This window comes from Mobula hypostoma, chromosome X1, assembly GCF_963921235.1.
Source record: "Mobula hypostoma chromosome X1, sMobHyp1.1, whole genome shotgun sequence".
Taxonomy (NCBI): Eukaryota; Metazoa; Chordata; class Chondrichthyes; order Myliobatiformes; family Myliobatidae; genus Mobula; species Mobula hypostoma.
In genome coordinates this window covers 36,230,026-36,254,812 of record NC_086128.1, presented here as the reverse complement: position 1 = coordinate 36,254,812, position 24,787 = coordinate 36,230,026, and the positions used below count along the sequence as shown (strand labels likewise).

Here is a 24,787-nt window from a genome sequence, read left to right as displayed (position 1 = left end):
AGAACTGCTCTAAAATGGACTTTTTTTTTAAAAGTAGAATTAGTGCATTCACTGGATATGCTGTGCCACACAGCAAACAAGTTACTCCCCCCACCCCCACATGAAGATCAGCAATACTGGCTTTAGATGCAGTTGAAAGTTCCTTAAGGTGGGGAATAGGGGCATGGTGCTGCTGTGAAGAGTCAATTAAAACACAGTTCCTCTTTAAACAGTGCCAAGGTGGTGTCTACATCAGATTGGGTCTGGGTTTAACAGTAACCAATGAAACTTACACCACTGTGAGTATGCAAGTGTTAACCTAGACTTCATGGTCAAGTCTGGGAAATATACGAAACTCTTGATTTGGAGTCCAAAAAGGAATATAGAATAAAAGAAAATGCTGAAAATACAAATATTAATGCTCGGTTGGATCTGTAAAGAGACTTTTCATAAGAACTGGGAGAAGGAAATGTGAATCAGTTAAGGATTTGCTTAGCTTCTTAAATATACTTTGCAATCAGTGGAGTATAATTTTAAAAACATGCTGTATAGCAAACATAGGGAAAATATAATGGACTTAATATAAGCTGTAAATAAAAAAAACAGCAATAGAGAAAATAGGACTTCATTCGTGAAACATTAGATCAGTTGAGGGAAGAACCAGGAATATGGGAAAATCCAACCAGATTATTAATATGACCCTAAATACTACTTTGATTACATCTTGTTCATATGCTTAGAATGGTTGGAATTATCCAAAAAACTACGCCATGTGCACACAAATATATACCTCACCTACCTCCTATTAAGTGGCAATTTGATCCACCATCTTTGAACTAGCATATTTTAACTTCCAGTGCTATTGTCAGTGCGATGCTTAAACTCAATCACTATTTTCAACATTCAAATCACTGCTTGGCAAGTCACATTGAGCATCCAGAATTTCTATTCGGTGGGCTTATTTTTGCAATAAAGTACTCAAGGAATTAATTTTCACTGGGCTGGGTGGCACTGTTGCGATTTAGTTGTCCAGGACTCAGAGTATAACACCATAACACCAAACCACTTCTTTTTACATAACTGTATTTTCCACTTTCATAGCACTGTAAAATCCACACTAAACTGCAACATGCATTTGCTCTATTTGCACAAGGGATTTGCAATAATTTGCATATCCTTACTCCAGTGTGGCACACTATTCATTTCTGAAGGGCAGTTTGAAAGTATATGCAGGTCAGTACCCTGGGTGTATTGATTATCAAATGTCACAATTTTGGTGGCATATTAACTGATGAATCCAGTGCTTCTGTTGCATCAGGCTATTCAAATGCAGAACACCACAACCAAGCAAGGCTCAGTCCTCAACACTTCCATCAGTGAATAATGCAGCTGGTTTTATTTTCTTTAACTAATTCTCCATGATTATTTTTAAGCTTTAAAATAGAAGTGATTTCAGGTTGTGGCATGATTTGTAGTTACCTTCCCCTTATCCAGGAACATACAAGCCAAATACAGCAATCATGCTTTTCCCCTACAAAAGATACTGTGGGCTAGTGTCATGTTCATCCGTAACAGCACTTCCACAGAGAACTTCTGACTACAACTCATCAGAGTTCAACACCTGAGCATTATAATGCAGACGTTTGGATCCTCAGCTTTATTACAGGGATGGCTGGCGTCAGTAGGACGACTCCATTCATTTGAATGGGTTTGCTGAACTTGATTAAGAATGCTTATGCACAAAAGTTTAATTTTTTTCTACTTAGATTTATCTTTATTTGTAATTAAACTTCTAGAAGTGTAATGTTTCAAAACAATTTATTTTTAATCATTTTGAATAAGAATTTAATTTGTTCTAATTTTTAAATACCTATTATCACAATCTAAAAAAAGTGTGAAGACTTGACAGAAGCCAGATAAGTCACGAAAGAGCAGGGCCGAGCCACAGGACTTACACAAAGTCCACATAACCGCCCACTCCACAGTGACATAGACAGGCGTCAGGGCCTGTGGCCAACTAATATCAAAGAGCTGCGAAGGTGACCTATATCTGTGCAAAATTACAGGGTAGTCACAGACAACAGGCTGGAATTCAATACGGTCCATAAGACACAGGAGCAGAAGTAGGCCATATCAGGTCTGCTCCGCCATTCGATCATGATTGATTTATTTTCCTCCTCAACTCCGCTCTCCTGTGACCGGCCTTGTAACCTTTGATGCCCTTACAAATCAAAACCTATCAACCTCTGCTTTAAATGTACCCATTGACTTGGCCTCAGTAGCAGTCTGTGGCAATGAATTCCACAGATTCACGTTCCCCTGACTAAAGGAATTCCTCTTCATTTGTTCTAAAGGGATGTCCAGGGGCTACATCAAGCACCTCATTGATGAGCATGGCTCAACATTTGACCATCCATTGTACTTATTCATTCAGCCAATTGAAGTTTAAGCAGATTAAAAGAAAATAGTTTATTGAATATCCTAACTCCAGTCAGGAGGAATGAACTTAGAATTCTCGATCTTACCAGTGCAAACGAAGGGCATGCAGAAATGCAGAAAGACCCTCCATGACAAGGAGAATTGCGACTGTCAACACAGCAAAACCAGCAAATATGAAGAAAAGGAGAAAAGATCCACCAAAGCTGTTTACTGATAGTCCAATGTGCATAATCATAGTCCACAATACTTCAGAGAGCTCTGAAAGACAGAAAGTTTAATTAATCTATTTTAAATAGTCTATGAACATTAGCAACTTTTACACCATTATATAATGAAAATCAGATGCATTTTTAAAGATTCATTTACGGGATGTGGACGTCGCCAGCTAAGCCAGCATTTATTGCCCATCCCTAGCTGCCCTTGAGAAGGTGGTGATGAGCTGCCTTCTTGAACCACTGCAGTCCCTGAGGTGTAGGTTCACCCACTGTGCTGTTAGGGAGGGAATTCCATGATTTTGACCCAGCAACAATGAAGGAACTGCGATGTTTCCAAGTCAGGATGGTGAGTGACTTGGAGGGGGATTTCCAAGTGGTGGTGTTCCCAGGTATCTGCTGTTCTCATCCTTCTAGATGGTAGTGGTCGTGGCTTGTGGAAGGGGTACCAATTATGTGGACTGCCTTGTACTGGATGGTGTCAAGCTTCTCCAGTGTTGATGGAGCTGCGCTCATCCAGGTAAGTGATGAGTATTCCATTACACTCCTGACCTGAGCCTTGTAGATGGTGGACAGGCTTTGGGGAGTCAGCAGGTGAGCTACACGCCACAGGATTCCTAACTTTTGACCTGCTCTGGTAGCCATGGTGTTTACATGGCTAGACCAGTTCAGTTTCCTGTCAATGGTAACCCCCAGGATGTTGATAGTAGGGGATTCAGTGTTAGTGATGACACTGCATGTCAAGGGACGATGGTTAAAGCCTCTCTTGTAGGAGATGGTCATTGCCTGGCACTCACGTGGCTCGAGTGTTGCTTGCCACTTGTCAGCCCAAGCCTGGATATTGTCCAGGCCCTGTTGCATTTGGGTATGAACTGCTTCACTCTCTGAGGAGTCACAAATAGTGCAGAACTTAGTGCAGTTACCTGCGAACATCCCCACTTATGACGAAAGGAAGGTCATTGATGAAGCAGCTGAAGACGGTTGCCCTAGGACACTTCCCTGAGAAAGTCCTGAGGATCAGATGATTGACCTCCAACCACCACAACCATCTTCCTTTGTGTCAAGTATGATTCCAACCAGTGGAGGGTTCCCCCCTTCCCCCCCCAAATTCCCCATGACTCTATTTTAGCTCGAGCACCTTGCTGCCATACTCAGTCAAATGTGGCCTTGATGTCAAGGGCTATCACTCTCACCTTATCTCTGGTATTTAGCTCTTTGGTCCATGTTTGGACCAAGGAAGTGATGAGGTCAGGAGCTGAGTGGCCTTGACAGAACCCAAACTGAGCATCCCAATTAGGTGCTGCATGATAGCACTGTTGATGACCCCATTGCTTTGCTGATGACCGAGATTCTCAGTACACTTTAAAACAAACACCCATGTTGGAAAAAGAGAAGTCTAGGTGAATTAGAGGGAATGCATCACTGCCAAAGACATCAGCCACAGGACAGAAAGCTTTAGCTTTAAGATCTGTTCCAATTACTCAGGAAAACGTCAATCACCTCAGGCCATGATTTACTAAAACATCTTTTAACTAATACATCAATTGGTCACATCTGAATTGTATATGGAATATGTTACTATCATAATCCTCACTTCTCCACCCTCCTATATGACCCCTTAATCGATCTTGTTCCTTAATTTTTTTTTGTCCCCACCTCTCTTCCACTCCCAAAGATCCCACTCCTTCAGCCCTTTCACCCTTCTCTTTCTTTGAACATTTGGCACATGTCTGGCCATATTCCCAGACATATTCCCAACCATGTTCTACCAAAGGTGCAAGGATACTGTACCCAATCACTTGCTGAAAGTGAATGGCTGACGCAGAAGCAAGTGTACTTGGCTGAGTGGAACTAATCAACTGGGTAAACAAGAAATTGTTCTATCTATGCAGCTTACACTCCAAAACCAAGGTCACCCCACCTTAGTATTTGAAGGGAGTACTCAGATGACATTTATATTTGCACAAATTTGGAGACTCAGATCCAAATCACTGTTGATTCCATCAATGAACTATATACTGTAGATGGTTCTTAATGTCCATAAGAGGTGCAGTACTGACTTGCTCCCAATTTACAACACATGCCTTCTTACTAAAATGGCTCACATTAACACTCTGAAAACATGGACAGCTTCCAGTATCTCAGAAGCCAGTTCTTAAAGAAGGAAGGAAGACATTGATGGTGGATTTTGCTTTGCCTTTAGACAGCAATAAAGGGTGTTGGAAGATCAAGACTTCAAATCCAGCACAATATTCATGGTCTAGCAGGCAGCAGCAATCTGATTACTTACAGCTGGCACCTAAAATTTGCCTCTGAAATTTCTTTTGAACCGCTGAAAGAATGTGCAAACCAACACCAGCATCCTCTCCCAGGCCAACATCCCAGAATCAACACCAAATTCACCTCAAATATGAAATTTTCTTAACAGTGTATCTTTCACTTTGATGCAATGGTTCTTTTTGAGGCAAAATTCAGTCAAATGAATTAGTACACGACTATTGAAATTTGGCTTTAAATAACTTAAATGAGAAATATATAATCCTGTCCATATGACTGTGTTAAGAAAACTAAAATTAATTTAAATTGAAAAAATTGAAGCAAAATTAACTTAAAATCCTACCCCATTAATTAAAACACTTAGTACATTAGTTTCTCACAGCAATCTTTAAATGTTTGCCTTTGCTCTGTAAATTGGACTGGCAGATTTTCAGTCCAATGAATAGGCAACAGTTGGGTTCATAAAAAATAATTACCTTTTTAACAATGCGGCCTAATCTGATTCTGTTAAGGATCTTGTTTAAAGAGCTGTTATGATCTTAGCAAATTGAAATGTCAGGATTGTGATATATGTAATCAGCTTCCAGTTTAAATGAAAGCACTTCTGCAAAGATTGATGTCTGGGCAGCCACTGTCTCTATGGCCTAAAAGGCATTTGGTATAGTCCACTGAACAAATTGACAGATTTTTTTTTTTGCATCTTCTATTTATTGACGATCTTAAGAGGGAGATCTACTACTCAGTTTAAATGCTATTCCCATTGTCCTTAACTTCCTATCTTGTTCTATGTGCGCAAATGATTGGATTAAAGAAAATAAAAATCTTAAACCAGATACAAGTGTTAGGAATTGAATAAAGTCTTGACCCGAATTCCTAGATATTACACACATTTTTACATTCCTGGGTGTTACTGTATCAGATGACTTGTCCTGGGCACAGCATACATGTGCAATCACAAAAAATGTGTGCCAGTATATTTACTTTCTTAGAAGATTAAGTAGTATTGCAAATGGGAATTATTTTTATCAACCCAACTATATTGCCCATTTGGTCATTTGAAGCATTGAGAGCAGTTTTGGGCCCTTATCTAAGAAAGGATGTGTTGGCACTGGAGACAACCCAAAGGCAGCTCACGAGAATAATCCCAGAAATGAAAGGGTTATCAATATGAGAAGCATTTGATGACTCTGGGCCTCTACTCATTGGAGTTTGGAAGAATGAGTGATCTTACTGAAACCTATTGAATCTTGAAATGCCTCGATAGAGTGAATGTTCAGAGGGCGCTTCCAATACTGAGGGTAGTCTAGGGCCAGAGGTCACAGCCTCAGAATACAAGTATGTCCCTTTAGAACAGAGATGAGGTGCAATATCTTTAGCCAGAGGGTGGTGAATCTGTGGAATTCATTGCCACAAACGACTGTGAAAGTCAAGTCATTGGGTATACTTAAAGCAGAGATTAATGGATTCTTGATTAGTAAGAACGACAAAGGTTACGGGGAGAAGGCAGGAAAATTGAGTTGAAAGGGATAATAAATCAGCTACGATCGTTTGGCAGAGCAGATTCGATGGGCCAAATGGCTTAATTCTGCTCCTGTGTCTTATGGTCAATCCATTTTGCAAACCAAAGACACTAATATTAATGATTGCTGGCAAACAATCTTCATTTCCCCAACAAAATTTTAAAAATAGTAATTATAGTACAATGTCACTTTATAATACAAGGTCAAGGAACTTGGCATGGGGGATAAATTCTAAAAAAATGTCTTATTTGTACTTGATAAGCCAGTATGTCTATCTTTAATATTACTCTTTTAGCAAGCTCCAACCTCCACAGCTCGTTAATAGGTCAGCCTTTGCATTTGTTAATTATCTCAGAAGCAGAATGGTGCAGCTTTATGAGTACTTCAAGATACTTTTTTGTTCATTCAGGGATGGGACTTCACAGGTTGTGCCAGCATTTAAAAGCCTATCCCTAGTTGTACTTGAGGTGGTGGTGGTGGTGTCTTCTTGAACAAGCGCAGTCCTTGGCTATTAAGGACTTCCAGAACTTTGTCCCAGCAACAGTGAAGAAACTATAATGTTTCCAAGTCAAGATGGTGTGTGGCTTGGTGGACACAAGGCTCATGTGGTGATGTTCCAAACTTTTACTCCCCTTGTAGCTAAAGGCACAATCTAGCTTAGTTTTGTTTTATATTCCAGTGTTATGTGTTATTAGAAACAGATACTAAAAGCTAATAATACATTTAAGATGTGAGAAATTCTTTCACTTGGAATCTTCCTCATTGTTTGTACCCTGGAATAGAACTAACCACAAAAATCAAGTATTTTTTTGAGCAGCGGCCAATCAGCGATCAGAAGTATGAGAAGACGTAGCTTACTCAGGTTTGCCAACTGAGTACGTAAGGCATTTATTTGCAGCAGTTTGGTGTTTTGAGCAGCGACCAGTTAGCAATTGGAGCATGAGAAGACGTGGCTCACTCAGGTTCGCCGATTTAGTACACAAGGCATCAATTTGCGACAGTTTGGTGCTTTGAGCAGCGGCCAATCAGCAAATTGGAGCATGAGAAGGCATAGCTCACTCAGGTTTGCCAATTGAGTACACAAGGCGTCGATTTGCAGCAATTTGGCGCTTTGAGCAGCGGCCAATCAGCATTGATTGGCAAGAACAAATTAAAATGAGGCAAGGGCAAGCAGAGTGGCCTATATTCAAGTGGACAGTGTTAAGAGTGGGGATTTTGATGCTCTAGTTTCAGTGAGGAGATGCTTGAGGGAGAGAAGGCAAAAAAGCTGGAGGCAGAATTCTCCTCTCCTCCCCTCCCTCCACCCCCCCCCCCAAAAGTCATTTGTTTTCCTTCTTTTTTTGCCCAGTTAGAACAGCGGTCCCCAACCACCAGGCCGCAGACCGGTACTGGTCTGTGCTACCGGGCTGTGAGGAAACGATACGAGTCAGCTGCACCTTTCCTCATTCCCTGTCATGCACTGTTGAACTTGAATATAGGGTTGCCAACTGTCCCGTGTTTGCCAGGACATCCTGTATATTGGGCTAAATTGGTTTGTCCCATACGGGACCGCCCTTGTCCCGTATTTCCCCCGCTAAGGTAGAGCGTTCCTATGAAACCTTTCGTGCCGAAATGACATGAAGCAAAAAAGCAATTACCATTAATTTATATGGGAAAAATTTTTGAGTGTTCCCAGACCCAAAAAATAACCTAACAAATCATACCAAATAACACACAAAACCAAAAATAAATAACACTAACATATAGTAAAAGCAGGAATGATATGATAAATACACAGCCTATATAAAGTAGAAATAATGTATGTGCAGTGTAGTCGGGGAAGATGAAGGCAAAACCGATTTGTGGGGAAAAAAATCAGCACGTACACGCATGCGCACACAGGTGCCCGCGCAAGGCTTCATGGTCATGGTAGTCTTTCCTGGGGTAAAGTGTCCTGGGATTTGACTGCTACTTTTGTCCCTTATTTGGGAGTGAGAAAGTTGGCAACCCTATCTGTAAAAGACATGTTGAGGTGAGTTTAACCCTACTTGAACACGCCCCCCCCCCCCCGGTCCACAAGAATATTGTCAATATTAAACCGGTCCACGGTGCAAAAAAGGTTGGGGACCCCTGAGTTAGAACAGTAGGAATGCCAGGCAGGATAGTTGAATGTTCCTCTTGTGGAATGTGGGAAGGCAGGGTGACCTCCAGTGTACTTGAAGACTACACTGGCAAGGAATGCATCCAGCTGCAGCTTCTAACAAACCGCATTAAGGAGTTAGAGCTGGAACTGGATGAACTTTGAATCATTTGGGAGGCTGAGGGAAGATTGATAGGACATATAGAGAGGCAGTTACACCCAAGGTGCAGGACACAGGAGACTGGGTTACAGTCAGAAAGGGGAAAGATGTTTAAAAAGCCAGTGCTGAATACCCCCTGTGGCCATCCCCTTTGAACAACAGGTATATCACTTTGGATACCGTTGCAGGTGATAACCTAGCAAGTGGAAAGTCACAGCAAACAGGTCTCTGACACTGAGTCTGGCTCTGTGACTCAGAAGGGAAGGGTGGGGGGGGAGGGGGGTGTGAAAAAGGGGAGAGCTGTGCTGATAGGGAATTCATTAGTTAGGGGAACTGAAAAGAGGTTCTTTGGACAAAAATGAGATTCCTGGATAGTATCACACATCAAAGTTGCTGGTGAACGCAGCAGGCCAGGCAGCATCTATAGGAAGAGGTGCGGTTGACGTTTCAGGCCGAGACCCTTCGTCAGGACTCGGCCTGAAACGTCGACTGCACCTCTTCCTACAGATGCTGCCTGGCCTGCTGCGTTCACCAGCAACTTTGATGTGTGTTGCTTGAATTTCCAGCATCTGCAGAATTCCTGTTGTTTCCTGGATAGTATGTTGCTTCCTGGGTGTCATGGTCTAGGACATCTTGGATCAAGTCCTCAGCATTCTTAAGTGGGAGGGTGAGCAGCCAGGGGTTGTGGTCCATGTAGACACCAATGACATAGGTGGGAAGAGTGACAAGGTTCTGCAAGTTCAGGGAGTTAGGTGCTAAGTTAAAGGGCAGGACCTCCAGTGTTGTCATCTCAGGACTGCTACTTATGCCATGTGCTAGTGAGGCCAGAAATAGGAAGATTTTACAGTTTGATACTTGACCTGGATGATAATGCGGTTAACTGGCTCAGCAAATTTGCTGATGACACCAAGATCAGGTGTGTAGTGGACAGCAAGGAACACTACTAGAGTTTGCAACAGGATCTGGACCAGGTGGAAAAATGGGCTGAGAAATGGCAGACAGAGCTTAATGCAGACAAGAGTGAGGTTTTGCACTTCAGAGGGACCAATCAGGGCAGGTCTTAACACAGTGAAGAGTAGGGCACTGAGGAGTGTAGTAGAACAAAGGGATCTGGGAATACAGGTCCATAACTCATTGAAAGTGGTGGCGCAAGTAGATAGGGTTATAAAGAAAGCTTTTGATTTATGAAGGCCAATGTGCCAAAGTATTGAGTACAGGAGATGGGATGTTATATTGAAGTTGTGTAAGACATTGATGAAGCCGAAGTGGGAGTATTGTGTGCAGTTTTGGTCATCTGCCTAGAGGGAATATGTAAATAAAGTTGAAAGTGTACAGAAAAAAATTATAATAATGTTGCTGGGACCAGAAAACCTGAGTTCTACGAAAAGATTGAATAGGTTATCAAATTATTCCTTAGAATGTAGGACAATGAAGGGAGATTTGATTGAGGTATACAAAATTATGAGTGGTATACATAGGTTAAATGCAAGCAGCCTTTTTCCACTGAGGTTGGGTAGGACTACAACTAAAGTTCATTGGCTAAGGGTGAAAGGTGAAAAGTTTAAGGGGAACATAAGAAACTTCTTCACTCAGAAAGTAGTGAGCGTGGTACGAGCTGCCTGCCCAAATTGTGCATGCAAACTTGACTTCAATGTTTAAAATAATTTTGGATAGGTACATGGATGGTAGGGGTATAGAGGATTATAGTCCAGGTGCAGGTCATTGGGCGTAAGCAATTTAAAATGGTTCGGCACAGACTAGATGGGACTAAGCGCCCATTTCTGTGCCCTACTTTTCTCTGACTATATCTAAACATCGTACTCATGTTTAGAAATTCTCATCTACAAATGTATACTGTAGGAACTACTCCTATGAAGTATGAATGCATGTTGTACTTACGTGCATGAGCCAAGCTGAGTGCCCACAATCGCAAGTAGGAGGCAGTATTAGAAACACATCCCAAGCAGTACTCAATTGTATGGATGGCCTGATGTACTGCAACATCGCCAAAGTTAAACTACAAACAACAGATTAAACACATAACATAATGTAAATGCAAGACATAAGCTATCTCAAACCATTACTTGAAAAAAATATTTTCAAATATGCATAACCTAAAATATTCAAAGTCTTTGAAGTGAAAGAGGAAATCAACAATGAAAATGAAATGATCTGAGATGAATGTAAAAATCAGTGATAAGTGAAAATTGAATTCTTTCTATTCCCCCCAATATATTTCATACACTACATTAGGGTTAAGAAAAAAAAAATCAATCGAAAAACTAGGACCTCATTCCGTGGAAACTAAAATATTAGTCAATTAAGTTTTCAAGATAAAAGGGAAACTTAGAGAAAAACTAATTCTGAAAATGTGGAATTTAACACGAGAAAGCAGAGCCTGAGAATTAAAATTAGATCAATAAAAACAAAGTTTGGAAACAATTCTACAAAGGATGGGAGTATTTTGGCTTGAATGGCACTAACACTACAACAATTGTTAAACTGAACTGAAAATACAGGAAAGAAAGATTTTTATTAACTGAAATTTTACTTATTTTTAAAATTCTTTAACAGGGCAAGGATTTAGTGTTTAATCGCAAGTTGTTTACGGTGGGGCCATCAATTCTTGAATAATAGAGAACGACAGGGCCCTGGGAAGCATTATAGAACAGGGAGCTTGGAATTCAGGTGCACAATTCCCTTAATTTGTCACCAGTTAGAATGGGTATGGAAGTTAGAAGGTTAAGCGACATTTGAACAAGGTGCTGGTGAGGCCACACTTAGAATATTGTGTTCAGTTTTGGTCACCATGCTATATAAAAAAAAATGTTAGTAAAGTGGAAAGAGTACTGAAATGATTTACAAGGGACGTTGCCAGGATGTGAGGGACTGAGTTCTAGGGAGAGCTCATGCAGGCTAAGGATATATTTTCCTTGAACTATAGGAAGAGGAGGGGTGACCTTAAGTAGTATATAAAATAATGAGGGGCACAGAAAGGGCAAATAAGGATTTTCTTCCTCGAGAGTTAGGGAATCAAGAACTTGAGGTTTAATGTGAGAGGGGAAAGATCTAATAGGAACTTGAGGGGCATTTTTTTTTAAATGTATACAGAGGGTGGTATATATCTGGAATGAGCTGCCAGAGAAAATGGTTGATGCAGGTACAATAACAACTTCTAAGAGACTGTTGTACAGGTACAATGAGCAAGAAAGGTTTGGAAGGATATGGGCAAAGGAGGCTAGCTTGAATGGCCATTTTGGTCGGCACGGACCAGTTGACCCAAGCAACCCATTTCCAGGCCGTATGACTTCATGGCACCACAGGCCCACTGGCGAATATGGGAAATAAGTGAAATATTTGGTGTTAGGTTAGGTTGTCCATGATGTAATTAAATGATGGAACTGATCCAAGTCCCTGAGCAATTGCTCTTCAAACCTGTCCACCAATATTATCCTTGAGCAACAATTTTTACAGCAATTGATGTAAATTTATTGCAGAAGCAAGAATACGTCATGCAGGCTTATAAGCTGTGGACTCGTATACATAAAGCTGTGGCAAGGCTACAGCTGTGGACACCTTTGTACTACCAGTGATTTCCGGTTGGATTCAAACAAGTTTCTATTGAGCAAGGAAAGGCAACAGCTAGGTCTAGCATCCAGCCACTGTCTTATTTTAGGGTCAGTAAAAAAAAAAAAAATTTGACTGTCTAAACTTCAGTTGAACAGAGCTGAGAATGTTTTTGACATTCTCAAGTCAAAAAAAAAAAAGCTGAATACTTTGAACCTCAGCCTGTGGTTATTTCCGAAACAAAGCAATACTGGATAGAAATATCTCATCCACAAAGCATAGAAGTGTGTTGAATGTCACACACAAGATATACAGTGGATTCCAGTTAATTAAGACATTGGGACCAGTACGTTTTGGCCCAATTAAGCAGCTGCCCCAATTGACTGAAGTATCATGGAAATAGTTATTAAAGTATAAAAAGACAAACTACCACTTGAGTAACAAATAATGTATTTAAATAAAATACAGAAAAAATTAGAACACTACCAATAGCACTACAGTACTATAAAACTTTTATTAGTTCCTAAAAATTATTGGAGGAATTCATCCAGAGTACACTGCCATGTTCTTTGATTGATTGTAGATAAACAAAATCAGTGCAGATAATGAACTGCTTCCATACAATACTTTTGACAATTGCATCCTCCAAATCTTCATTTTCATCGTAACATTCAAGATAATTGTCGTTTCTTCAAATTCTTCATGGTTCCTAATTTGTTTAAGTATTGAAATTGTTTAATTTCCACTCCCAGCTGTTTCCGCCATTTCCAAGCCTGAATGTTTGACACCGCAGTGAGCAAAACAGTTTGGAATTGTCTTGTGTATTTGTCGCCAACTATCAGTGACAAAAATCACTGATTTTTGAACACACACACACAAATGCTGCCATTTAAAAACTGTTCGTTGTAAAAATAGTATAGTGTCTAACAGCCACACAAGTGCATGCAACAGTCTCCTGCCCCATTTAAGCAGCATAGTGTTCCAAATAAATGAAGGGAATCCAGGCTGTTTTCTCGACTAGCTTTTGTTCTTTTTGTCCCAGATAAGCAGTTGCCCCAATTAACTGATGGTCCAATTAACTGAAATCCACTGTATTCCAAAATTCACACAATTAAAAGGTCATGAAGAATAATGAAATAAAAATGCCAAGAACACAGCCTTACCAATTGTTCCTCAGTTGGCTTGGAAAAAAATGTAGATTTTAGTTAAATGCAATGAAAATATGAATGTCTTGTTAGTAATTGCTAAATTGTTAAACTCATGTACCATTTTCAAGAATATCTCATCCTTTTATTTGGTAAACAAGGGAACACATTTAACTTGCTGAAGTTATACTTCAAGATTTATTCACAATCATTTGTGTAGTACCTAGATTTTTACCAGACCTTTGAGTGTAAGATTATGAACTGTTCCCAATTAAAATAAAATAAAGAAATCACGCAAATATCAAGATGCATTAAATCTGCCAATAAAGGCACAAGATCTTTCAACAGCAGAGGAAGAAGCTAGCTTAAACCTGCAACAAGTGATCATGACATCACATCATGAAAAACCAAAAAGGCAAGGATTGTGGCATTCATAATTGAATGCAATTCTTAATACTCTGACTATACTTAACCAATTTCAAGGAAATTTACAAAAAGCTGATAAGAAATCAAAAATGATAGGCACACACACAGTAATCACTTACAATATGCTTTAATTTTCAATATTTTGGACTTTGATTAGGTTGAGTTTCCAAAACTATTACACAACCAACCAAATGATATCTTAGTACTGGAGACTGTTGGAGCTTGCCAGATACTTTCAACTTTTACCAGAGAAGACTCAGCCTGCCCTCTATGGAGATAAAACACAACCAGTAATGTGAAGAAAATAAACTCAACTGGTAATTGATTGCATTGATACTCAATCCTTTGCTTCCTCTACTCTTCATTAGTTTGTACTGGCAATTCTCTTTTTGCATTTTTTTTTTGAAAAGAATGACCATAAGACGGAGGAATATTCTGGATAATGAACAGCACAGTTGCTGTTCAGCATTATAAAACTTAATGAACAAAGAAAATTCTTTACTTACCTCCTCACCATCTTCTGAGTGGGTATCAAGTTGGTCATGTTGAATTATCTCAGCATCCTCCTCAGTTGGTCCATTCCCAACTCTGATTCCACCGAAGTTGTGTGTTCCCTGTACAGTGATAAAACAATAGCCAAATAATAGGTCTACTACAAATTAGATTTAATAATTAAATAATCTTTCCACAATTGTATTTCGACATCGAGATCCAAATTAATTTTTCAGCAGTGGGCTCAGTTTCATCCAGTAAATCTCCATCACCCCATCTCAGACCCTCCCCCAAGTTCTAGAGAACTGCTAATATGTTAACTTTCTCAGCTTAAGTTCTCGGCCCTGAGTACTTCAAGTATTTGCTAATCGCACTCACTTTTCAAAATGCCCTACCCAAACTTTATCATACTGAACACCTCATCTTTTTACTTTCCATTCCCTTGTTCACTATATAATCCAACAAACCTTTGGACGAGTAATGAGATTAAAGCCTAAATAAGGCAAAGCGCTACACTTTGCAATAGTATATACTATTCAAAGGAAATTATTTTTACCAAGTAAAAAAGCTATGATGCCAAATGTCATTGTTCACAAGGGAAAAATATTCTCTATGTAAGCATCTGCATCCTTTACATTAACATGCAAATATTAACCATAAGTTGAACAATGCAAAAAAGTAAAATAACAAGAAATTGTATTAAATAACAAAACTGAATAGAGGAATGCAAATCCACACTTCAAATGGAATTTGATTTTGCATTCAGTATTGAAATAAGTCATTTTGAAAAATGGAACATTACTCACCCACTAAGTCAAGATGTGGGAAAGTAGTATTTCCCCTATTGTGGACAATGGGTGCACAACCCAATAAACGATCTTTTCCTTAGCAGTCTTACCCAATACATTTGAGATAAACTTAATCTGTTTCACCACTGCAACATTTACACATTAACTATATATTAGTTTAACTCAGTTGCATTTAATCACAGTAATTTAATGTTGGAATATTAAGAGGTAGATAAAGAGATTTATTTTCTAAGTGCCAATTTGCCCCTAGAACAGGAAGTTAAATACAATACTAAAGTACAGTTACTACTATCCCAAGGACAAAAACAATTTGAACTTGGAAACATGAAAACTTACCAAGTTCTTTCTTCTCAAATACTGATGACGCAGCACCAATGGTTTCACCACAAGCATACATGGAACACACAGCAGAGCTACAATTACCAAAAAGGACTGCAAACCTTGCTGTGGACAAAATAGAAATTCTGATTAAATTTCTGTCCGTTAAACCTTAGTTTTTTCCAATTAGTAGATAGCGTATGCAGTAGAGAAAGTATCAGTTTGTTTCAATGTTTTGCACAGACGTATCAATTTAGATTTGTAAGCAACACCAGAATGTATTTTATATTCAAAACTGGAAGCTATTGATTTCAAACTGCTATACAGAAATATTGCATAAGCACATTTTGATAATTCCATACCTGACCCTTGTATAGATATTTCATTGTTTTATCATTATAGCTGAAGAGGAACATATTGATGAAGTGAATGAGAAGACTGGGAGCATCTCTTGAAGTGCTGGCATCGTAAGCAGTCCACTTGTAGAAGATGAGAATAACAAGATAGCCAAACAAAGATAGCATAAACACCATTTCAGGGATAAAGCCGAAATAGATGTTCAGTGGTTTTTTAAAATATCTAAGAATAAAGCAGAGAAAACAAATAACATGAAAAATTAGAAATATTCAATAAGTTTGTACTTTTACATTATTTAACAGCTAATTGCAAACACTGAAATCAAGGAGCTTATAAATCATTACCTGTACCCATACTTTGGTGTATTAACATAAATAGAATGCACTGGGATTGAAAGGGATAATAACATGATGCAAAGGTGTAGCAGACTCAATGGACCAAATGGCCCAATTCTGCTCCCATGTCTTATGGTGTTACTGAAAAATAAATCAATACTTAACATGCCAGTGATAATACCTGCAGTCCACCCTGAGAGGGTACAGAGATGGAATAAAGTCATAAGTTTCAAGTCATAACTTTGGTTGGTCAAATTTGTACCTCATTGAGCCATTCAAATAGATTAGTAAACTATGGAAGTCAACCTAAATGATGGTTCAAATTTGAATTGACATGTAAAAGTTTACTAAAACTTGACAAAAGAACTCAAGTCCACCACGAATCACTACCACTAACAACCTCTACCTCCCTTCCCACCCCACAGAAAGATCAATGTTGTAAACCCCCAGGACTGTCATTAGTTTTATAATCATAATCAATCAGATGATTAGTTTCATTTGATCTTTTGGTTGCCTGAATGCCGTACAGGGGCCAAATTTCAGTTTTAAGAAATTCTGGCCCATGCATTTTAAATGTCATTGTCTGAGTATTTGGAAATGTCAATCTTCATTATTAAACATTTAATGAAGTGACACTTCAAAATCTGCTTGAAAATCACGTCAACAGCTCAAAACTTCTTTTCTATTCCTAATGTTTTCAGACTCACATATAATTCAGAAGGCTGAGAGACACTCCAAAGGTCATATGGATGACACCCAAAATCACAGACATCTTCATCTTGAAGGAGTTCAGAAATGTAAGTTTGTTTGTAGCAATATTCCATATCTAAACAAAATATGAAATCTATTAATCTTTGGGGGTTAAGACCAAATATTTGGCTATTTTCTTTCCCTTAGACCCCAAATTCAGAAGAGGTGGAATTGGTCATCAAGGAAAAAAGTGGGTAAAGCCAGGACATGGAAATCATTTCTTCTGGAAGGGTGAGATCAAAAGCAGTGAAGAAACATACTCATCGGAATCTATCTTGTATGATTCTGCTTCATGCACAAAAATAATTTTATGAGAAAACAATGAATTTTCTGATAGACTTGGCTAGAAGAATTAACATGAAATGAACTGCCCAAAAAGTCTAACAAGCAACGTATTATCCTTTAAGTCCTTTCCTCTACTAGTCTTTGCATAGGACTGAAAACATCCATTTCCTTTCCCTCGCAAACACGAGGAAATCTGCAGATGCTGGAATTTCAAGCAACACACATCAAAGTTGCTGGTGAACACAGCAGGCCAGGCAGCATTTCTAGGAAGAGGTATAGTCGACCTTTCAGGCCGAGACCCTTCATCACTGAAACATCGACTATACCTCTTCCTAGAGATGCTGCCTAGTCTGTTGCGTTCACCATTTCCTTTCCCTCTTAGTTCTGATGATGGGACCTTAATCTGAATCATTCTCTACCCATACACCACCTGCATTTTCTGTTTATGATCTAAAAAGAATTGTATTTATTCATTAGTCAATGTTAATTAAAATATTGCTGAATCAGTGAGTTTTCGCTCAAGTGAGCAATGGCATTAAAAACATCCATTCTTTTGTGCATAGCAGAGTTTGCAAATCATTGGTTTTCATGCTGTACAGCAAAGAATTGCATTTCCACAGTTAAACCTCCTTGACTTTAAGCAGATCCATCCAATTATGTTTCAAATAAAACCATAGTTCATATTGTTAAATTTCCTTCCAGAACCTTCATGATTTAGAAACATAGAAAACATACTGCATAATACAGACCCTTCAGCCCACAAAGCTGTGCCAAACATGTCCCTACCTTAGAAATAACTAGGCTTTACCCACAGCCCTCTGTTTTTCTAAGCTCCATGTAGCCAGCCAGGAGTCTCTTAAAAGACCCTATCGTTTCCACCTCCATTGCCAGCAGCCCATTCCACGCACTCACCACTCTCTGTGTAAAAAAAACTTACCCCTGACATCTCCTCTGTACCTACTTCCAAGCACCTTAAAACTATGCCCTCTTGTGCTAGCCATTTCAGCCCTGGGGAAAAGCCTCTGACTATCCACACGATCAATGCCTCTCATCATCTTGTACACTTCTACCAGGTCACCTCTCATCCTCCGTCACTGCAAAGAGAAAAGGCCAAGTTCACTCAACCTATTCTCTAGATTTGTCTAGACAAACTAATTTAGAATTTCAAGTCAAAGGTAAATTTGAAAGATTTAAGTGATTTTTATTCATTTGTGGGGTGTGGGCATGAAAGGAAAGGCCAATCCGTAAATGCCCTTGAGAAATGCTTTAGGATTTCTGCCTGCTGCTTAATGGAGTAACACACAATTTCTGTGGCTGCATTTAATTCTTCCTTTTCCCCAGTTTAAACTCTGAATTTTTAACTTATTTGTCGGATCTTAGAGGGGAATAGTTGTCATTATGTCACAATCTTTAACAAGTGGAAAGCAGCTTTCTGAATCTAGCAATGGAAAGGGAAAAACTTCAAAAGAAAAATCAGAAGATATGCCTGTCTGGGCTGAGCGTTTAGAACATGCGTTGATGGCTCTCGACAAGAAAATAGATAATATCACTTCTGAGATGAAGTCATTTCCACAGAGTTTTCAGTTCGTAGAGGAAAATATTATTTCCTTGAATTCTGAGCTTAAAGAGTTGAAGCATCAGATAGCGGATATTTCAGCCCGCTTGGAACAGTCTCAACGCAAGATTATTGATTTGGAAGCAAGATCTCGTCGGAATAACATTCGAATTGTTGGACTGAAGGAAGGATCTGAGAGTGGGGATTTATTGGACTATTTTGCTAATTTATCTCAATCTCTGTTTCCTGATATTCTACCTCAGCCTCCTGATATTGAAAGAGCGCATAGAACTTTCACTTCGAAATCTCAAGATCCGAATAAGCCAAGATTAGTTTTGGTCAGTTTTCTTCGTTTCAAAGTTAAAGACCAAATCATAAAATATGCAAGGAAACACAGAGTTTTTGAATTCAAGAGTTCGGAGATTCATTTTTATGAAGACTATCCACGGGAAGTTATGGAACAGCGGTTCAAGTTCATTCCAGCTATGAAGATACCCCATGATAAGGGATTATTCCCATCACTTCGCTATCCAGCCCGGTTAAAACTATTCCCTAAAGATTCAACTCCACGTGTTTTTTTGGATCCCAAAGCGGCATTGGACTACGTTAATTCTATTTTGGAGGTGGCCGAGGTTTGAATGGTATTAGGTCTGCTTAATAACTTTCTGAAAGAAAACAAGCTTTGAAGATTTCTGATATGTTGAAGATATCCTTTGATCAAGATTGTTTGGAGATTGTTTTTGCATTCCCCAGTTTATTTTTAATGATTAAGCATAAACATCTTTTTTTTCCTCTGCAGGGCTTTCTTATTTTAGGGCTGTGTGTTTTTTTTTTGTAAATGGGGGGCGGGGGGAGAACTAAGAAAAACTTTTAAAATCACTATTTAAATTGAGCAGCTCGCGGAGTTCTGTTTCTTTTTTCTTTTTCTATGGGGACGCATTCCGGCCTTTTCTTCTTCTTTGTTGGATTTCTAGCTTTTGGGATGGTGGGAGGATTGGGGGTAGTTTCGAACTATAGGTTTCATTGTAGGATTAATTTCATTTTTTTCAGTTTTTTTTCTTCTTGTATTTTTTCCCATTACGGAGTTTCGGAGCATGCGTATTTTCTATATGGTTATACTTATCACCACCATTTTTGATTAGCCCGCATTGGTATGCATGTATTTATGTGTTAAGAAAATATTTTATGGTAGTTAAACAGATAAACTTTATTAGTTGGAACGTACGTGGCTGGAATCATCCTAATAAGTGAAAAAAGACTTTTAAAATTATTAATCGATTCTAACCGAATATAATTTTTGCTCAAGAAACGCATATCAGAATGGGCGATCAAAATAGATTTTTTTTAATGTGGAAGGACCTTCAATATCATGCCACTTGTCAAAATAAAACAAAAGGAGTATCTATTTTTATTAAATCTAATATTTTATTTATCCAAGACGACATTGTGTCAGATACTAATGGTAGGTTTTTAAATTGTTAAAGGAACAATTTGTAATAGAAAAATTGTCCTGGTTAATCTATATGGGCCTAATGTAGATGATCTTTTTTAAAAAACATATTTGGTTTATTGCCAGATTTAAATGAATGTATGTTGTTAATGGGTGGTGATTTTAACTGTTGTTTAAATCGTTTGATTGACAAGAGTTCAACCAATCAGCGGCTTCCGAGTTGTTCAGCATCACTCTTTTTTAATTGATTAAGGTTTGATCAAAATCTGGAGACATCTACATCCTAATGAGACCTAATGAGATAGATTATTCCTTTTATTCACATGTTCACAAAAAATATTCAAGAATCGATTATTTTACAGCTGATTTCCGATATTGGTCCAAAGTCCAGAAATGTGAATATGACGCTTTCGTTGTTTTGGATCATGCGCCTTTAAGCTTAGCTTTTGAATTGAATGATGTTGGTATTGCAAACTTTCCTTGGCGTTTTCCAGAAAATTTATTACAAAGTTCGGACTTTGTCAAATTTATTGAGACTCAGATAAAAGATTTTTTTCTTTTTAACAATGCCGGAGATGTGTCGAAATTGATTATATGGGATACATTTAAAGCATATTTGTGAGGTCAGATAATCTCCTATTTAGCTAAGCTTAAGAAACAGACAAAAATAGAGTTAGATAAAATTTCAAAACAAATTAAAGACTTGGATAATATTTATGCAATCTCTCCTAACATAGATTTATTTAAACAAAGGGTTGAACTTCAATCACAATATAATTTACTATGAACTTATCCTATTGAAAGAAATTTGCTTAAATTGAAAAGTCAATTTTATGTGTTTGGAGATAAAAATAATAAGCTATTAGCATCCCAATTAAAGGCAGCTAGAGCTAAAAGACAAATTTTAAACATTCGTAAGGGAGACGGTAGTTTAGCTTGTAATTATGAAGACATTAATAAAATTTTTCAAGACTTTTACATTGAACTTTATAAATCTCAGTTTCCAGCTGATCCTTCTAAAATGAATGCCTTTTTACAAAAGATTGATTTTCCTAGAATATCTGTTGAAGATCAACAAACTCTTGATACTCCTAACACTAAAAAAGAAATTCAGAAAGCTATTCTTTCAATGCAATCTGGTAAAGCTCCTGGATTGGATGGTTTTTCTGTAGGATTTTATAAAAAATTTGAAAAATTGCTTTCTCCATATACGTTGCAAACTCTTAAAGATTCTTTTCTGTTAGGAGAGTTACCTCCCACATTTTATGAAGCTTCTATTTCTTTAATTCTTAAGAAAGATAAAGACCCTAGTGACTGCACTTCATATAGACCTATTTCATTATTAAATGTGGATGTTAAAATTCTTTCAAAAATAACGGCTAATCGACTGGAAAATATTCTAGCTAAAATTATTTCTCAGAACCAAACAGGTTTTATAAAAGGCCGTTATTCCTTCTCTTTTACTCGGAGACTGTTAAATGTTATATACTCATCCCTTTCTAAGACTCCCCAATGTGTTGTTTCTCTTGATGCTGAAAAGGCATTTGATAGCGTTGAATGGAAATACTTATTTAACGTTTTAGAGAAATTCAACTTTGGTACTAATTTTAATAAGTAGATTAGAATGATATATAAAAGCCCTATTGCTACTGTTATTACTAATAATTGCAGATCTCCTTTTTTGACTTTTGCGGGGTACGAGACAAGGATGTCCGTCAAGTCCCCGTTATTCAATTTGGTGTTGGAACCCTTGGCCATTGCACTTTGTGAAGCTAAAGATATCCATAGAGTTTCCATAAATGGGACTATTCATAAGTTCTCCCTTTATGCTGATGATCTTTTAATTTATGTTTCGAATCCTGAAGAATCCATTCCTAGTTTACTGAAATTATTAAATGAATTTGGAAAATTTTTGGGATATAAATTAAACCTTTATAAAAGTGAATTATTTCCTCTAAATGATTCTGCTTCCATATATGGTGACATTCGTTTTAAAGTTACAGACTCTTAAATATTTAGGTATTATCATCACTAAAAATTACAGAGACCTTTATAGAGCTAATTTGGTTCCTTTAGTGGATATTACGAAGCAATTATTTTGTAGATGGAATCCACTTACACTTTCGTTAGCTGGCCGAATTCATGCAGTTAAAATGATGATTTTACCAAAATTTTTATATGTATTTCAAAATATTCCTATTTTTTTAACAAATAAGTTTTTTTGATCGGGTTGATTCTATTACTTCATCTTTTGTTTGGAATAATAAAAGACCGAGAATTGGAAAATATCATTTACAAAAAGTAAAAAAGGATGGAGGTCTTGCTCTGCCTAATTTAAGAATGTATTATTCGGCTGTTAATATACGTTATGTGTGTTCTTGGTTATATTGGACTGATAAAAATTAACGACCACCTTGGGTTGATTTGGAATTGAAAGCTGTGAAACAATTTTACTTAACTTTGTTATTAAGAGCTTCTTAACCTGTACAACTGGCCAAAATTTCTAATCTAAATTTATATCCTATGATTAAGTAGTCATTACGAATTTGGTACCAGTTTCGTAATTTTTTTAGACTCAAAAAATTTAACCTTCTTAGTTTAATTTATCAAAATTATTTATTTAAACCTTCACTAAGTGATCCTACCTTTTTTTCTTTGGAGGAATAAAGGAGTCTATTCCTTCATGGATCTGTTCCAAGAAGGCCAATTGATGTCTTTTGAGAAATTAGTAACTAAATACTCTCTCTCATACTCTCATTTCTTGCAATATCTTCAGGTCAGACATTTCTTACAAGAATATTTAAGTAATTTTCCATATATACAAGATTCTGACCTGTTAGACATTATTTTAAAAATGAATCCTTTAGTAAAAGGTTTTAATGGGAAAATTTATAATTTACTATTACAACAGTATAATTATCCATTACTTAAGATTAAGCAAGATTGGGAAAGAGAGCTTAACATGACCTTGATAACAGAGGATTGGTTGTGAATTTTGAAGTTGGTTAGCTCTTCTTTGATTTGTGCCAGTCACTCTTTAATTCAATTTAAAATTGTACATTGTTACTATTTGACAAAGGATAGACTGAATAAAATATTTCCTAATGTTGATAGTCAGAGTGATAGATGTAAAACTGAGACAGCTATATTGACACATATGCTTTGATCGTGTTCTGTATTGAAACAGTTTTGGAAATCTATTTTCTCTACAATTTCTAAAGCTTTAAAAATTAATTTACAACCTAATAAATTGACAGTTTTGTTCAGTATAATCCCTCAATATATTCATGGTATTTCTATATCAGACCAACATGCAATTGCATTTGTTACATTATTGGCCAGAAGGGCTATTTTATTGAAATGGAAAGATGCCTCTGCTCCCACTTTGATACAATGGTCCTCTCAGGTGATGTTATGTCTTAGTTTGGAGAAAACCAAAAGTCGAACTTTTGATCCTTGATTTGACTTCGAGAAAAGCTGGGGTTCTTCTGCCTGCTACTATCATTTGATTTGAGTTAATTACGATGGTTCCCTTCTGATTCTTGTTTAAATGGATTTGAGTTGGCGGATTGATGTTTTTCTTTTATGGAAGCTTGTATGGCGTATAGCTCAGGGGTTGTACTCCCAATGGTTTTTTTTTGTTAGTAGTAGGGGTTCTTTTTTGCCAAAACAAAATAGTTTTAACATTTTATTTTTTCTTATTATTATTGATATATTGTTTAGCTTTGTTAAACAGTTATTTGATAATTTAATTTCTCATTGTACATATTGACATGTTGACTTGATTAATGTATTTTTTTGTTGATCCTCAATAATAATTAATAAAAAAGATTTAAAAATGAAAATGAGAAATGCTTCAGCCCCCGCAATGAAGGAGGCATTGCAATATACATCCAAATCAGCATCAAGTGGAATTTGAAGGGGAAATTTAAAATCAGGATGTCCCACTGCACGTACTCCCCTTGACTTTCTTAGCAAACAAGACTACAGATTGTCTAGACAAGTAATTGCAATGTGTTTTGTAAATGATGCATACTTCCACAGGAGCTGAAGGTAATAAATATTTAGTCTTGATTGGGGTACGAATTAAGCTAAATACTTTGCTAAGAATGGCATCGAGGCTCTTAAATATTGTTGGAAATGCATTCATCGAGGCAAATTAAGGACACTGCATTTTTCTCTCAACCTTGCAAATGGCAGAAAGATTTTAAGAGTCAGAGAGCTAGGTGCCTGCAACAGGAGACTTTAAATTTTACCACTTCTTGCACCATCCACATTAAGGTAGCTTATCCAGTTTATTTTCTGAACAACAATTCAGATAGTTGACTACATAAAGTCACAAGTTCAACACTTCCAAAACAGTCAAATGACAGACCAAACTCATTTTCCATTTATGATTAAATTTTAATAAAAATACAACTCACAGGATCTATTCCAAATGGATACGGCCCTTTGAAGACATTGGGATGGGCAGGGTCTAGTTGAAGATTTTGATTGCCTTGAAGGGTTGCCTCTCTACAAAAGATTACAGTTATGAAACATCATCTACAACAGCAGTTTTTTGTTTCACTAATGGTAAAGCCAGAGTGTTA

General features: G+C 37.5%; 1 protein-coding gene across 5 annotated transcripts in view; it reads right to left on the bottom strand.

The window, feature by feature from the left end:
• LOC134340362 (V-type proton ATPase 116 kDa subunit a 1) overlaps positions 1-24,787 on the bottom strand; it is a 59,098-nt gene that overhangs the window by 4,978 nt on the left and 29,333 nt on the right. For 2 of the 5 annotated variants that reach the window (XM_063037521.1, XM_063037524.1), the window contains exons 14-21: positions 24,620-24,710; positions 16,863-16,981; positions 15,826-16,042; positions 15,482-15,589; positions 14,351-14,458; positions 13,437-13,454; positions 10,606-10,723; positions 2,505-2,676 (exon numbers count right to left, since the gene is read on the bottom strand). In XM_063037521.1, the coding sequence (XP_062893591.1) occupies positions 2,505-2,676; positions 10,606-10,723; positions 13,437-13,454; positions 14,351-14,458; positions 15,482-15,589; positions 15,826-16,042; positions 16,863-16,981; positions 24,620-24,710 (951 nt within the window). Of the gene's footprint in view, positions 1-2,504; positions 2,677-10,605; positions 10,724-13,436; positions 13,455-14,350; positions 14,459-15,481; positions 15,590-15,825; positions 16,043-16,862; positions 16,982-24,619; positions 24,711-24,787 lie in introns of those variants that run through there. The other 3 variants (XM_063037523.1, XM_063037525.1, XM_063037526.1) reach the window with 2 other exon arrangements.